Source organism: Puma concolor, chromosome F2, assembly GCF_028749965.1.
Source record: "Puma concolor isolate L17-30 chromosome F2, mPumCon1.1.hap2, whole genome shotgun sequence".
In the NCBI taxonomy this organism is placed as follows: domain Eukaryota; kingdom Metazoa; phylum Chordata; class Mammalia; order Carnivora; family Felidae; genus Puma; species Puma concolor.
Genome location: NC_141684.1, coordinates 1,347,317 through 1,362,350, shown reverse-complemented (window position 1 = coordinate 1,362,350; position 15,034 = coordinate 1,347,317). Strand labels below are relative to the sequence as shown.

Genomic DNA, 15,034 nt, shown 5'->3' with positions numbered 1-15,034 from the left:
GCCTCTCGGGCGGTGGTTCTGGGCTTCCTCTCGCTGCTCCCCATTCTTTACTATCCCTTTAGGATTGAGGGGAAAAAGGAAGTAAAAGGTCTCTACACAGTTATCTTTGAACAGAAGTCCTGGTTTATTTTAGGAAAAGTACGCCGATTCTAGATACTCTTAGTGATGTTGCTTTGTCACATCAGCACAGAGAGGGCCAGAGACAGACACCGAAACACCAAGCCGCACGGGCATCTCTTCAGTCTGCACGCGGGACACAGGCCGTTCTGCCCGGCGCCCCGGGCCGGGCCCAGAGCCGGGCTCCACGCGGCGCAGGGAGCGGGCCCTCGTTCCGGCCGCGCAGAGCTGTTTCTGCGGCTTCCTTGTCTTGCCTCCAGGGGGTGCTGCACCTTCTCACTGGCAACCTGACCGCGCCGGTCAGCCCTGGCGGGTCGGCTCTCTGACCACAGCCCTGCAGGAACCCATGCGTCCAGCTCATGGATCTCCCACGGGAGGCGCATCTGGGAGGGAGGCCAAGCTCCGGGATGCTAAAGCTGCACTGACTTCCGTGTGGGAGTCAGGATGTTCAGATGCACACCGCCAGCCCTTTCCCGTGCCCTGCCACCTGGCCCTGTGCCCTTCCCCGCCTGCCTCTGGCCTGGCCTCCCCGCCCTCACCTCAATCCCTGCATCACCCACCACACACCCCTTCCCACCCTGGGAATCTGTCCATGCTTCCTTCCTCCCTCCCCACTGTCTCTAATGAGATGATGGTGCTGTCCCCAAAGTCTCTCTGTGCTGTGGCTTAGAGTCTGGTGACATCTGCCTTCTCCCTTTCTGGTTTCAGACCGTGAGCACAGAACCCAGAATGAGGAGCAGATTCGCCTTCAAGAAACCCTGGAGGGGACTGAGCCACAGGGTGTCTGGGGGCAGAGCTCCCAAGGCCTGGGCCACCGGGTCCAGCAGAGGCCATGGGGGTGCACAGGGGCGGGCAGGGCTGCCACACAAGACCTGCGGGCCTCAGACAACCCCCAGGGAGGAAAGGAACCACCGACAGGAGCCTAGAAGCAAAGCCAGGCTCACCGTGAACCTGGTGACCCACGCAGAAGATTGGACAGGCGCGAGCCCCCGGAGCTGTGACCCCAGCTGGAGGCGCCCCTCGGAACCCGGCAGGTGATCCAGCTGAGCGATCAAGCGATCCGCCAGGCTGAGCGCCCCCCCGGCGCCCCCACCCCCCACCCGGCCCCCAGCACCGGAAGCTTCCCGGCGGGCAGAAGCCTCCCGAGCGCGCTGAGCGCGGGAGGGCTTTGGGCCGAGGCCGGCCGCGGTGGAGCATCCGCACGGGTGCGGGAAAGCCTTCGTGCCGGCTCGCACTTCCCGCCGCCGGCGGCCGGGAGCCCGCTGCCCCGAGTGCGGCCGCGCGGGGCTTGGGGTCCTCCGGACAGGCGCCCCCTCCTCCCCACCCCTGGCCGAACCCTCGACCGAGGCTCAGCCGGCCCGCCCGGCGCCCACGGGCGCTTTTGTACGGCCACCGGGCCACCGATGTCTTTACAGGATTATTACAAGAGGTTTAAAGGATTATTACAAATCGCTGGTACCGTCTGGCCCCTTACGCCAAGTGTGCGGGATTGAGCTCCGGGGCCTGTCCCCCACACAGTCCCGTCCCTCCATCGGCATGGCTGCGGGGACCGCCACTAGGCAGCTCGGTAGCCCTTGGCCGCGGGGAGGGCGGGAGTGAGGGCCGGGCGGCCTGTAGGTCGGGGTGGCTCAGCCCCCTACCGTCCGGTCCCAGTCCCTGCCGGGAGGCGTGATGGAACCCGAAAGGCTGGGGACAGCGAGGGGCGTGTGCGGGGCGGGGCCCGAGCTGGACTGTCCAGCGGGCGGTGGGAACCAAGGCTTGCAGGCAGGAGGCAGGACTTGCCGTTAGCAAAGTCGCCTGTGGGAGGAGCAGCTCTCCAGAACACCCGAGGTATTTCCTTGGAAGGCAGAGGGAAACCTGTTTCTCCATTGAGAGCATCCTTTTAAATGTTTTAATTTTTACATGTTTTTTTAAATAATTATTTACAAATAAATAATACAACATATATACACAACATATAGTGGGTGTTTACCGATGCCACCTGCCCTGAAAAAGCTTCTGCACAGAGGACGTGGGGGGTGGGCTGGCCGGCTGCTGCACTTGGGGCTTGTAGGAGAGGCGCCAGAGGGAGCCGGGGTCTGGGGGAGGCCAGAGGCGGGAAGGTGGGGGGCTGCAGGGTACTGAGGGAGCTTCTGGGTCTCCCCGCCTGGGATCTCCATTCTGCCCTCTTCTCTTGCATTCTGAAGCTCCTCTGGGGCCAAAAGAGGCAAGTGTCCTGGCAGGGAGTGTGGGTTCAGACCACCGGGGCTCATTCCCTCCTGGCACCACTGTTGGCCACCGGCCAGTCCTGTCCTCTGTGGTCTTGACTGTCATTTTTTCTTCAGGCCACGGTAGGATCGCACAGCCCAGTTCACCTGGACCTGGCTGTGCCTAAGGCCTGTACTAAAAGGGAACCACGAAGAGCCCGCAGGCCTCCCCCGAATTCTTTCTGCCCTCCGTCTAGTGACCAGCCGTGTTCCAGCAGCGCCCGTGCTGGGGGCCCAGCCCCGGAATGACAACGACCGACAGAGCAGAGCCCACCTACTAGCAACGCACGTGGGCCGCCATGGTTTCCAGTCACAGAGACTGGGTGCCTGTCTGCTGGTAGAAAGTAGCCGGGATTATCCCGGCCAAGTGAGGCGGGTCACTTCCTTTTTCTGTGTGCCAGCTTGTTCTGGAAATCCAGATTTCCTTGTCTGCAAAGTGGCGTCTCTCTCAGGGTTCTTAATACTCAAAGAGGTGGTTGGCACAGTTGGGGCTACAGACGGGCCGCATCAGTGGAGGGACAGGTCACATGCACTGGCTGGGGCCACAGGCCAGTCAGCGTGAGTTTGGGCCTATTCCCTCAGCACCTGCCCGGCCCTACTGAAGAAGCCCCTTGGCTCCTCAGGGCACTTGCCAGCTCTTGGGGGCCCAGGGCCTGGACCCTTGAAGTCAAGTGGACAACCGCCAAAGCAACAGCGTCGGCAGCAGGAGCTCTTTGGCACCACTGAGGGCACGCACAGGCTTCAAAGGGCCTGGGGCAGCCCACGCGGTCAGGAGCGGCTTCAGCAACCCAGGGAATCCAGGCTTCCTGGCCGGGACCAGACCCTTGATGTGACCAGGTCTGTCACTTTCCTCTTCTTTTTAAGAAATGTTTATTTATTTTTGAGGGGAGGGGGAGGTGGCAGAGAGAAAACGAGAGAGAATCCCAAGCAGGCTCCATGCCTCAGGGTTCCATCCCACGAGCCATGAGATCATGGCCCCAGCAGATCAGGAGCCCGACGCTTAATCGACTGAGCCACGCAGGCGCCCGACCCCCGTCGCCTTTCCACTTCTCATCCTACAGGGCTCGGTGTGGCCTCGGCTCCAGAATGATCTAGGGGGGATCGGAGGGAAGAGGAGCACTCCCCAGAAGGAAAGGTGCGCTCTCATCAGAACGCATGAGGGAAGGGATCCTGAGCCGAAACAAACAACAGCCACCCTCAGATGCACCCCTGAACCTGCTGGAAAAGAAAAATAACCCGCAGCCCAGGATGAAGTCACCGTTCTAGCCGGCAAAGAAAAAGCCCTCTTCTGGCACCTGGTTGTGGGAGCAGCACACGCAGGACAGGAAGCGACCCGGACACGCCTGAAGAAGAAAACCGTTCGCCACCCGTATTGATGATTTATAGAGTAACACCCGTTGTCCACCTGGCCTTTGGTCGGACCCTAGCCTAGATTCCCGAAGCAACAGTGCCCTGGGCCCCTTTCCAGTGTGAGCCCCTCACCCCACGCGACGGGGAGAACCCCTCTCCTTCCCGGGTCCCCCAGGCGCTTCGCGGCTACCGTCTACCTCTGCTCAATGCACCGTTTGCACTTCTCTCCGGCTCGCGTTTGATTTCGGTCCTGCGTGAAGCCTAGAGCCCCCTCGGCCGGTCCTGCGGACCCTCCCGTGGGTCCTCGGGCGGCGCCCGCCGCCGTCAATGTGAAGCCCCCACTGCAAGCCGCTGGCGAGGGAGACCGGGAGCCAGAGGGGGTCTCCGCAGCCGGGAGGAGGGCCGCGATCGCGAAGCCGCCCCGCCGCGGGCGCTCCCGGACCCTCTCCGGGGAGCGGGCACCCCGGGCCTCCCTCGGACGGCCCTCTGCCCCCGCGGCGCCGCCACCGCTCTCCACCCGCACGCGCCTCGTCGGCTCGTTCGTTCGCCCCGCGGCCGCCTCGGCCACCGTCTGGCCTCACCCGGGCCCGGCTGCAGGCGAGGGAGGCAGGGCTCGCAGGGGGTCGCGGCTCCGGGAGGCGGGCGGGGCGGGCGAGGTCCCCCGGACACCGCCGCGAGCGGAGCCAGCGTCCTGCGCGCGCAGCCCACGCGGGGAGCAGCCGGGGCGCGCAGTCCCCCCACCCCCCCGCGGCCTAGAGCGTCACCGAGAGCCGCCCGCGCCGCGGCCTCCCGGGCAGCCGAGCGCACAGTCCTCCCGCGGCCTAGAGCGTCACCGGAAGTGCCCGCGCCGCGGCGCTGGGGACGGAGGCGCTTCCGGCGGACGGCGGGGCTGCAGGTGAGTGGCGGTGGGCGGCTACGGGCTGTGCCGGGGCGGGAACCTGGCGCCCGGGCGGGTACGTGCGTGACTGCCGGGCTCTCGTTTGGAAGGAGCTGCACGTGCGCCGTGGGGAGTGACAGCCTCAGGGGCGTCTCCCCGGACCGGCGTGACGGCCTCGGGAGCCCCCTGACCAGTGAGATGGCCTCAGGGGTCGCTTCGTTACCAGCTGCTCACGCACTTGAACCTTCCCTTGTTTTTAGTCGAAATGGCGTCATGTCCAAGGTTTCTTCCCGAGCAAGTTGGAGACGAAATGTCCGTACAGGCAGGTCTCTGCCAGCACCCGTGATCTCACTGTTGGGGTGACTCCCCAGAAGCGAAGTCACAGTAGGACTGCTTTGTAAGTTGTCCAGCGCCCCCCCCCCCCCCGGGGCACTTACTCTCCAGCGTTGGTGGAGGACCGTGCCTGTCTCCCCCAACCTTCTCCTCGCCCCCAAGGTGCTGCCACATTAGAGTCAAAAGTGATATTTTAAATTCTATTTCTTCAAAAAATTTTTTTAACGTTTATTCATTTTTAAGAGACAGAATTTGAGCAGGGGAGGGGCAGAGAGAGAGGGAGACACAGAATCCGAAGCAGGTTCCAAGCTTTGAGCTGTCAGCACAGAGCCGGACGCAGGGGCTCGAACTCACAAACCGCAGGAACACGACTTGAGCCGAAGTCGGACGCCGAACCGACTGAGCCACCCAGGCGCTCCTAAATTACATTTCTCAATTGCAAATGAGGTGGGACAAATGAGGGACTTATATTAAAAAACATATTGGCCACTTGTCTGCTTTCTTTTTGTGGTTACTTGTTTGTGACTTTTACCAATTTTCACGTTTTCTCATTAATACGTAGTGGTCTTTATACATTAAGGATATGAATCTTTATGTTACAAACATACCCCCACCCAGTTTTTTTTTTTTTTCATTTCTTTGTTTATCCTAAATTGTGTAGTTAAATCTGTCAGACTTTAGTATCAAGCATAGCAGTCACTTCTCAATCCAAAAGTGCACCAGTCAAATAACGTTTGTAAGTTTATTTAGTTGAGCATGTGAGAGTGGGAAGGGCACAGAGGGAGAGAGAGAGAGAGAGAGAGAGAGAGAGAATCCCAAGCAGGCTCTGCGCGGTCAGCACAGAGCCTGATGTGGGGCTCGATTCCACGAACCATGAAATCATGGCCGGAGTTGAACTCCAGAGTCGGATGCCTAACCGCCTGAGTCACCCAGGCGCCCCTCAAATGACTTTTTATTTTTGGGGGGTTCATATTTTTATATTCAAATCTTTACGATTATCAAGAAAAAAGTAATTCCCTAGACACGTCTCCAGACGTTTGAGCGCTGACCGGAGGCCTTGTGGGCTTGTTCCTCATGGAGCGAAGCCACCGCAGGCAGCGAGCGAGCGAGCAGGGGCTGCCACACCCAGCTGCGCTCTCCGTCTGCTGGGGACAGGACGGGGGAGCCAGCGTGGTCCAGACAGCATTCCCAGGGGGTATCCTCCGGGACACTAGTTCCTGGGGTGTCACGACTTTGATTTCTCGTGGCAGAAACAGGCACAGTGCATGAGGTGGCTCCTTCAGGGTCTCCAGGAGCAGCGTTGACCTCTCGGAAGGCATTCTGGGCTCGTCCCCACTTTCCAAACTGGCATTTTCCGCCCCGTGTCTTCTTTCTTACTCAGGCAGGTGTACCCGCTGCTGGCGTTCCCACAAGGCACAGCGAGGCGCGCCCCCAGGTCTGGTCTCCAGCACACCGATGAGACGGCCACCCTGATGGACACACACACAGGTGAGGGGTGGACTGGCAGGTGGGGCTGGGGGGGGGGGGACAGCTTAGGAATCGGGGCCCCCAGAGGCCACCTGCCCAGCGGCTAGGGATGTAGCTGGGATGGGGCAGCACCACCCCATCCCCTCTGCCCGGCCCGGTTCCCACCCCACTGCCTGCTATCCTCGCCACTGCCTGCTGTATCCCTTTGCTCTCCTGGCCCAGCTCTGCACCCCCCTCTCTTTGGCCCCCCCGCCTGGAGACTTCTGAGAATGAGACTCTTAATTCTGGCCCTGTTTCTCAGCACCCCGGCTAGGCTAGCTTGGGCCCAGACCAGGTGGCCGGAAGAGTATGACGAGTGAGAATCTGGCTAGCCTCCCGCCCACTGCCCTCTCGGGCTCCGGGCTCCCTCTGTCCTGAAGACTTAAGGCCATGCTTGAGGGCTGTCGAAGCTGAGGACTCCTATCCAGTTTACTGCTGTTGCTGCGGTGTGGGACAAGTGGCGCTCGGGACAGCACCGTCTCCCCTCCGTGCAGACACATGCGCTGCCTCGGGCTCTGCCACCACATACGCTGTCTGCTGCATCGGGGGCGGGGCCTGGGTGGAGTGTGGCCACGGCTGCCAGAGCATTCTGCAGAACCCCACACACCTGCCTCTATTCTCCCTTGAGATCAAAGAACCCCAGTGTCCACGAACAAACACTCACCCCTTCTTTGGGCCCTGCCTTGAAGCTGCCCTTCAAGTCCCGGACGTCCAGGCTGGGCCTCTCCCTCCCCCACCTGACCTTAACCCTGGCCAGATCCGGTCCACACAGGGCTCTTCACAGTCCCTCGCTTTGGGATGAAATGATTTTAGCAAATGCCAACGCACACAGAGTGGCGGAAGAGAAACGGGTTACAGCAGAACACACATTTTCAGGGAATAAAGAGCACCCTGTGTTGGTTGCCGGCCCTGAGCGCAGGCCGTGAGATCTCTGGCCTGCGAGTGGGATATGGGCGAGCGTGAGGCCAGCGCCGCCCGGATGGGCCTTGTGCATGTCAAGCTGGGGACAGTTCTCCAGTTACAACCATTCGGGAAGACTTCCTTCCGGCAGGGTCTGTCAGCTCTGGCATGTAGACATTCTGGGACAGAAGACGCCTTCTGTAGGGGTGTTCGTGCGTTCTAGGATACGCCCCAGCACCCCTGGCCTCTCCCCACAGGATGCCAGGATGACCCCCTCCCAGTTTTGACAACCAGAGATGTTTTCTGACAAAGCCAGATGTGCCCCGGGGGCAAAGCCGCCCCCGGCGAGAACAAGTGCTCTGTGTTCAGGGGTCCTCGGGGACCCCTGGGAGGTTGTCACTGGGAGGGCCCCCTGCACAGGGCTGCCCCAGGAGGCCAGCAGGTCACAGGACCGGAGGCCTGACCAAGTGGAACCGGAAAGGGTATTCATGCCCCCTCCCTCCAATTCTAATTCTGAATGACCCTTGCCTCATAACCAGTGCCTATGAGACTCTTTCTTGAATTTCTAAGTCTGCCAAACCACAGGTCAGGCGGGGCCTTCCCAGGGGCCTCCTGTTTCTTAGCCGTGTGCTTGGGCCTGGCCCCACTGCCCTTGCTCAGTTGGACAGCTCCCTCGTTAGGGAACCCATGGGGAATGGCTGTGGGTGCCCATGGGCCCTAACCTGCCTTGCCCCCGCCCCAGCTACGCAGGGGGCTTTATCACCTGTGCCCAGCTCTGGGGGCAGAGCGGAGAAGGGAAGTGCCCCAGTCCGGCAATACAGGCACAGCTTTCTTCGGAAAGCTGGTCTGCAGGCTGATGGGCTTGCCCTGGGGACTGCCCTCCACTGGGCCACCTGCAGGGAAGCATCCTTGTCCCCCTTCCCAGGTACCCCCTCCAGGCCCTGCGAAGGTGGCAAGAACCGCCCCGCATTGTGACCTCCCAGTGTTCTGCGACCACGTCCCTAAAGGCATTTGTCTAAGTGGGTGCATGGTCTGTGCCCGGGAGCCAGCAGGGCCTAGAGCTGGCAGCAGCCTCCCGCTGGGCAGCCGGGCCCGAGTGGGAGCGGGAGCGGGTTTCCTCAGCCCAGCGGCTCTGTCCCCCGTCGCTGTTGCTTACTCTTGGCACTGATTTCTGAATAAGCCTTCTGTTGCTTGTGCGGGCCAGAGGCCCTGTGGGTTGTGGGGAGTCTGGGGTTGTAGAAGTGAGCTGGGACCAGGACGTGGGCCACCAGGCGCTCTTAGCCCGCTCCTCCCGGTATCTCTACTTTGGTGATCTGGCTTGCTGCCCGTTTAGTCTGCCTCCCAGGCCATACGGCAGAGCCCAGGCGTCTGTCCCCTGCCCTCCTGAGACTGTGGGTAGAGGCTCAGGCCACCCTGGAGTCACAGCGGAGGGTCCCGATCTGCCCTCTCGTGGCCTTGCCCACTACTAGGAGCACGGCTGTTAAGGAAGGGGAGAGCTGGCAGGAACCGCGCCGGCAGCGCGCAGGTGTCTGCTCTGCGCTGTGACCGCGCCCCTCGCGTGCATGTGCGCTGTCCTAGAGCTTCCTTGGGCCTCAAGTCACACGTCTCTGACCCTCTTTTCCAGCGTCCCTGGCGCCGGCGGCCGGCGGCCGTGCCGCTTCAGTGGCGGAGCGGGGGGCTCCGAGCACAGTGCCAGCGCCGAAGCAGGAGGCTTCCGAAGAAGGGGGGTGCCGCGGGGAGAGCGGTCCGGGGCCGGCCCGGGGGCCTGCCCGGGCGCCGCGGCTTCCGGACGGTCGTGGGGACGAGGAGGCCGGAGGCTCCCCCGGGCCACCAGCCGTCTCCGAGAAACCCGGAGGGGGGGCCGGCCGGGACAGCAGCGGGGTCGCCGCCCCCGACGCAGGCTCCGCGGCGGGGGGGAGAGGCCCCCGGAAAGGGCGGCCTTACCAGTGCGGCGCGTGCGACCGCAGCTTCCAGTGCCACTCGGACGCGGCGAAGCACCGGAGCATTCACTCCGGGTCGAAGCCGTTCGCCTGCAGCGACTGCGGGAAGGCCTTCATCCACAGCTCGCACGTGGTCCGCCACCAGCGCACGCACCACGGCGAGCGGCCCTACGTGTGCGAGGAGTGCGGCCGCGCCTTCGGCCAGAGCTTCAACCTGGTGCGCCACCGGCGCACGCACACGGGGGAGAAGCCGTTCGGCTGCGCCGAGTGCGGCAAGGCCTTCGGCCAGAGGTCGGACGCCGCCAAGCACCGGAGGACGCACACGGGCGAGCGGCCGTACGCCTGCGGCGAGTGCGGGAAGGCCTTCGTCCACAGCTCCAACGTGGCCCGCCACCGGCGCACGCACCGCGGGGACAGCCCCTACGTGTGCAGGGAGTGCGGCCAGGCCTTCGGCCAGAGCTCCAACCTGCTGCAGCACCGGCGCGTGCACACGGGCGAGAGGCCCTTCCGCTGCCCCGAGTGCGGCCGCGCCTTCAGCCGCAGCTCCTTCCTCAGCGAGCACCGGCGCATCCACACCGGCGAGAAGCCGTACGCCTGTGGCGAGTGCGGCCGCGCCTTCAGGGCCCTGTCCGGCTTCTTCCGGCACCGGCGGGTGCACAGCGGCGAGAAGCCCTTCCGCTGCGGCGAGTGCGGCCGCGCCTTCCGCCTGAGCTCGCACCTGATCCAGCACCGGCGCGTGCACGGCGCCGAGTGAGCCCCGCCCCGCCGCGGCCCGGGGAGGGGGGAGGGGGGAGGGCGCAGCGCCGGGAGACCGCGGGCCAGGGAGGCGGGGGCGGCCTCCGGGCTTTCCGTGCTGTGCCCGAGGCCACCCTGGCCCGCGCTCGGAAGAGGAGGGGTCCTTAGGGGAGGCTGGTCTTCCCGAAGACGGGGCTCTGATGGGGACCGGGCGGGGGGTGGGGATGGGGGTGGGCCGTCCACCGGAACTAATCCCGCATCCACACGCCTCTTGCGGAGGTGTGATTCGCGTACGGTGAAACGCACGGATCTCGCGTGCGGGTTTCCGGAGACTGGACAAACCATCTGATCTGACCTTTAGAACCATCATTCTGTCCAGATTCTCGACTATTTCCGTCGCCCCCTTCAGCCGTCAGCGTCAGAGGCGAGCAGCGACCTCGTTTCTGTCACTATAGTTCTGCTCGGTCTAGAACTTGATGTAAATAGAATGATTTAATATTTACTTTTCTGTCTTCCTTCTTTCCCTCTACTCCAGGTTTTTGAGATCCGTCTATCAGTGTCTTGGTTTGTTTTTGTTCTTGTTTAGTTCTTTTAAAAGGCAGGAGTCACTGTCGACTTTGTATCAAAGTTGTGTTTATGTCTGTGTGTCTCCACCCAAGTACAGCCCTTGGTACAGAAAATGCCAAAGCAGAATAGACTCCACGGAAGAGGGAAACGTGTAGGGGAGTGTGTGAAAGATGGCACACGGAGGAGAGCGCAGGCTGGCGGGAGGCGGCGAGAACACAACTCTGCTTTCGGTGAGCACAGCTTGGAGAGCTCTCTCTGCTCAGCCTCGGAAACACAGTGCAAGAAAAGGGAATTTAAGACACCGGTACTTTCAACAAATGTTTCCCCAGCACACACCTGTCCAGGCTTTGTGCCACTCTGCTGGGAGAGACAGATTCGTGTGACATCTGCACGCAGGGACTTCGCAGGTTAGAGAGGTTACAGACCAGGGTAACAAGCCATGCAGTGTCCAACAAAAAGTCCAGGAACAGAAGTTCCTCCAGGGGACGAAGCACAGGACAGAGGTACACACCCATGACGGGACAAGGTGAAGACGCCGGGAAGGGCTCCCAGGAGAGGTGACGCCTGAGCTGGTTCTTCAGGAGTTTTAATCAACAAATGGGCTAAATGTGTTCAAAGCAGGTCAGGGTGCACTAGGGGGTGTGAAGGGGTATGAGAAATGTGCTCACCCACAGGACCTCGCAATCTGCAGTCAGAAAAGGCAGGAAGTAAAATTTAAGTGAATTCACTGTTCTTGACTTAACCTTTCATACCACACTGTGACAGCGTCGTGGATATATGTGTCACCTGCCAGGTAAGAATGGTGAGATGTCTTTGTCACATGTCCTAGAACTCTGCCGTAATGAATTGAGTGAGGTCCTGTTGTTGAAAGTTTATCGTGGAAGATAAATCTGAGCAGTCACCTGGCCATGAGTTCTGGGGTCCAGCTTCATGATCCAAATCTATCCTGGTCAGGCTGTGGTTTGGTGCCACCTCATGGTAATTGTCTGCTCTGCTTTAACTACTGATGGTGAATCATTTGGGGTCCTGTTACTGGCTGGGACCTCAAAAATCGCACAAGTCTAGGGCTCTTGAGGGCACCTATTGAATTCTTTGAGAGAGAGAGTGTGCATGTGCCAGTTGGGGAGGGGCAGAGAGAGGGGGAAAGAGAGAGAGAATCCCAAGCATGCTCTGTGCTGTCAGCACAGAGCCCGATAGGGGGCTCAGCCTCATGAACTGTGGGATCGTGACCTGAGCTGAAATTGAGTTGGTCACTTAGCCAACTGAGCCACCCAGGCGCCCCTCCACCTATTTCTTTTAAGATGTGAGTTTTAGGGGCACCTGGGTGGCTCAGTCGGTTGAGCATCTGACTTTGGCTCCGGTCATGATCTCCTGGTTTGTGAGTTTGAGCCCCACGTTGGGCTCTGTGCTGACAGCTCAGAGCCTGGGGCCTGCTTCGGATTCTGTGTCTCCCTCTTTCTCTGCCCCTCCCGCACTCATGCTCTGTCTGTCTCTGTCTCTCTCTCTCAGTAATATAATAAATAAATGTTAAAAAATTAAAAAAAAAAAAAAAGATGTGAGTTTTGGCCCAGGGGTGTGCAGCCTGTAGGGGCAGAATTGCCCTCAGAGTGTATTCAGTGGCACCACAGCTATTGAGCTGCTGGCTCTTGGGCCAGTGAGGTGGGAAACCGAGCGTGGGACTCCCATGCTGAGCCAAGATCCTCAGATAGGCTGAAGGGTCCCAGGCTCATGGTGCCTCTCAGATACCAGTGGAGGAAAGCTTCCCCTACTTAGATCTGTGGTGTTCCTGTTTATAAAGTCAGGTGGTGAGCTTACAGAGATCACCAGGCACACAGAAAGCTCTCACTGAATGAGGGTCAAAGAAAACAGCAAACGGTGCACATCAACCTCAGAACTCAGATAATGAAATTACCAGATAATGCAGGCAAGGGAGTAGTTCTGTATGAAGTGTGTACAGGAATGAGAAAGCAATAAAAGGCTATCAGGTATGAGCAGGCACAGTTTTTAAAAGACAACTTTTAGAAATTAAAAGTATAATTGTTGATAGAATTCACTAGGTAGGTTAAATATCAGATTAGACACTGCTGAAGAAAGCATTAGTGTAATGGAAGATACATCCAAGGAAATCCAGAATACCACACACACAAGGAGATGGAAAATATAAAGGAAATGTTAAAGGATTTGTAAAGCAGAATAAGAAGGTCTGGCATGGACCTGACAGGAGCCCCAGGAGGAGAGAGTGAAGGAGAGGACACCCAGTGAGGGCCTGCAGTGACAAGCCTCACGATTAGGCGAATTCCAACTTCATCAGCGGCTGGCTGCCACAGCCCACCCGGTCCCTCTGCTCCAGCCAAGCTCAAGCTCTCATATTGTGCAAGGTTAAGGATGGAGGTGAAGGTAGGTCAGGCAGGGAGACGTCATCCAACCCCACCAGGGGAAGATGAGTGTTTGCACTCCCAATTTTAACCAGTCCAGTCTCCCCATAATTGGGCCAACAAAATAATCAACGATAGGAAAAGGACATTGAAATCATTACCAACAGCCTGGAAGTTCCAGCCACCCTCAAGACCCAAAACCATCACCTTCGATAGTTAAGTCATAAAAGGCAACTGCAAACAAGTAGTGCCAATCCACAGCTGAGAGCCTGGAGGGGGCTGGCATGTATGCAGGCTCGCTCCATTCTTCATGAGGACGAGATGCTGTGCTTCACAGGACTGAACTGTTTTGGAACCCCATTTACAGTATTCCTACGAGCTTTTCTTTATTTAATGAAAAACATAAATTCCCAGGTCTGGGAAGCATGATGTAGAGGAAGCAGCAAAATAAAGAGAAATCCACACCTAAACACAACACAGTGAAAGCACAGACCAGCAAGAAGAGATCTTTATGTCCAAGAGACTCAATCACCCACAAAGCAGCCATGGTCACACCATCGGTCGAGTTCTCAAAGCAACAGAGGCAGCAGTTGGTTGGTGCCTTTGACGTGCTGGGAGGAAACCCCTACAACTGCATGCCCGGCAAAATTATTGTTCATAAAGAAGGTGAACATGGACATTCACAGACACATAAAATATAAGACAGTTTATCACCGGAGCTTTGACTGAAACAGCCTCTCCAGTTTACCCTGCAAAACGAAGGCAAATGATAGAATAATGGTCTTCGACACGAGGTGGAGCGGTGAGCAAACAAAATGACTGATATGAACTAGGTCCAAGCACCACATGTTTCGAAGAGGGATGTCGACTGAAACACTAAACAACAAAGCACGTCTGCTAGAAGGGGGTGTAAATGCTCTGAGATCCTCCTACAGTTGGGAAGGGATGTAAGACTCTAATATTTGATAAATATGTGTAATATAGGGGTTCCTGGGGGCTCAGTCAGTTAAGTGTCCAACTCTTGGTTTCGGCTCAGGCCACGATCTCACGGTTCATGAGTTCGAGCCCTGCGTCAGGCTCTGTGCTGACAGTGCAGAGCCTGCTTGGGATTCTCTCCCCCTCTCTCTGACTCTTCCCCATTTGTGCTATCTCTGTTTCTCTCAAAATAAACTTTAAAAATAAATAAATAGAAGCACCTGGGTGGTTCAGTCGCTTGGGTGTCTGACTTCAGCTCAGGTCATGATCTCAGGGTTCGTGAGTTTGAGCCCTGCATGGGATGAGCCCCACTTCTCTCTCCCTGTCTCCACTACAGCACAGCCACCCCTCCAGGGGTGCACAGGGGCCTACTGGGGCCAGCCTCCCCAGACACAGCCCAAGTATCCACCATGCGGGCCTCATGGGCGACCCGGCCATGCTCACACCTGGCGAGCGGGCTGAGCGCCTCGTGGGTGGGTGGACACAGGCAGCCTGATGCTCAGGGTCACCACACCACACGGGGCTCCCTGTCCCCCTTCTGGCCTTATACTGTTCCACAGTTCTCGGGGAAGGAAGACAGGTGACAGGGGACTTGGTGTCACAGGCATGCTAGTCAGAGAGGTGCCCATCCTACGAAGGGCCTGTGCTGACCGTGGGGGCCCAGGAACCCAGACGACGCTGACCCAGGCCGCCTGCTTTCCCTCCTTGTCTGTGGCCTGCACGCTCAGTCTCGTGAGCCGCTCCCCCAGCTTCTGTAGGAATCTGGCGAAAGAAGGGCCACACTTCCCAAACTGGCCCCTGGCCCGCCCACCGGCCAGGTAAGGCGTCGGCCCATGCGCCTCCCTCGCTGCCGCCCTCCCAGAGTGGAGGGTGAAGCCCCGGGGCCGCAGGGCCACTGCCTGCGCCACCAAAGAGCCCTCCACAGGATGGAGGGAGAGTCATTCCAGACTTGACTTCACAGAAAGGGACAGTGCAGGCATCTGAAACACGACAGGCAAAGGGGCAAACAGAAAAGCCTTTCCACGCTTGAGAAGATGCTCAGCCCCCTTCCACCTTGTGTGTGTGTATGTGTGTGTGTGTGTGTGTGTGTGTGTATGATTTTTGAGAGAGAGA

At 59.2% G+C, this 15,034-nt stretch overlaps 1 protein-coding gene across 2 annotated transcripts; it reads left to right on the top strand.

Annotated features, from left to right (window-relative positions):
- Positions 1–4,190: 4,190 nt before the first annotated feature.
- Positions 4,191–10,082, top strand: ZNF696 (zinc finger protein 696). 2 transcript variants are annotated; one of them, XM_086695192.1, is made up of 3 exons: positions 4,191–4,608; positions 6,305–6,411; positions 8,954–10,081. In XM_086695192.1, exons 2-3 carry the CDS (start codon positions 6,396–6,398, stop codon positions 10,021–10,023), a joined length of 1,086 nt encoding a protein of 361 aa, XP_086551318.1. In that variant the 5' UTR covers positions 4,191–4,608; positions 6,305–6,395; the 3' UTR covers positions 10,024–10,081. The 2 variants fall into 2 exon arrangements, with proteins under 2 accessions (XP_086551318.1, XP_086551319.1); XM_086695193.1 differs by lacking the exon at positions 4,191–4,608 and adding an exon at positions 4,995–5,370 and having other exon boundaries at positions 8,954–10,082.
- Positions 10,083–15,034: the final 4,952 nt, after the last annotated feature.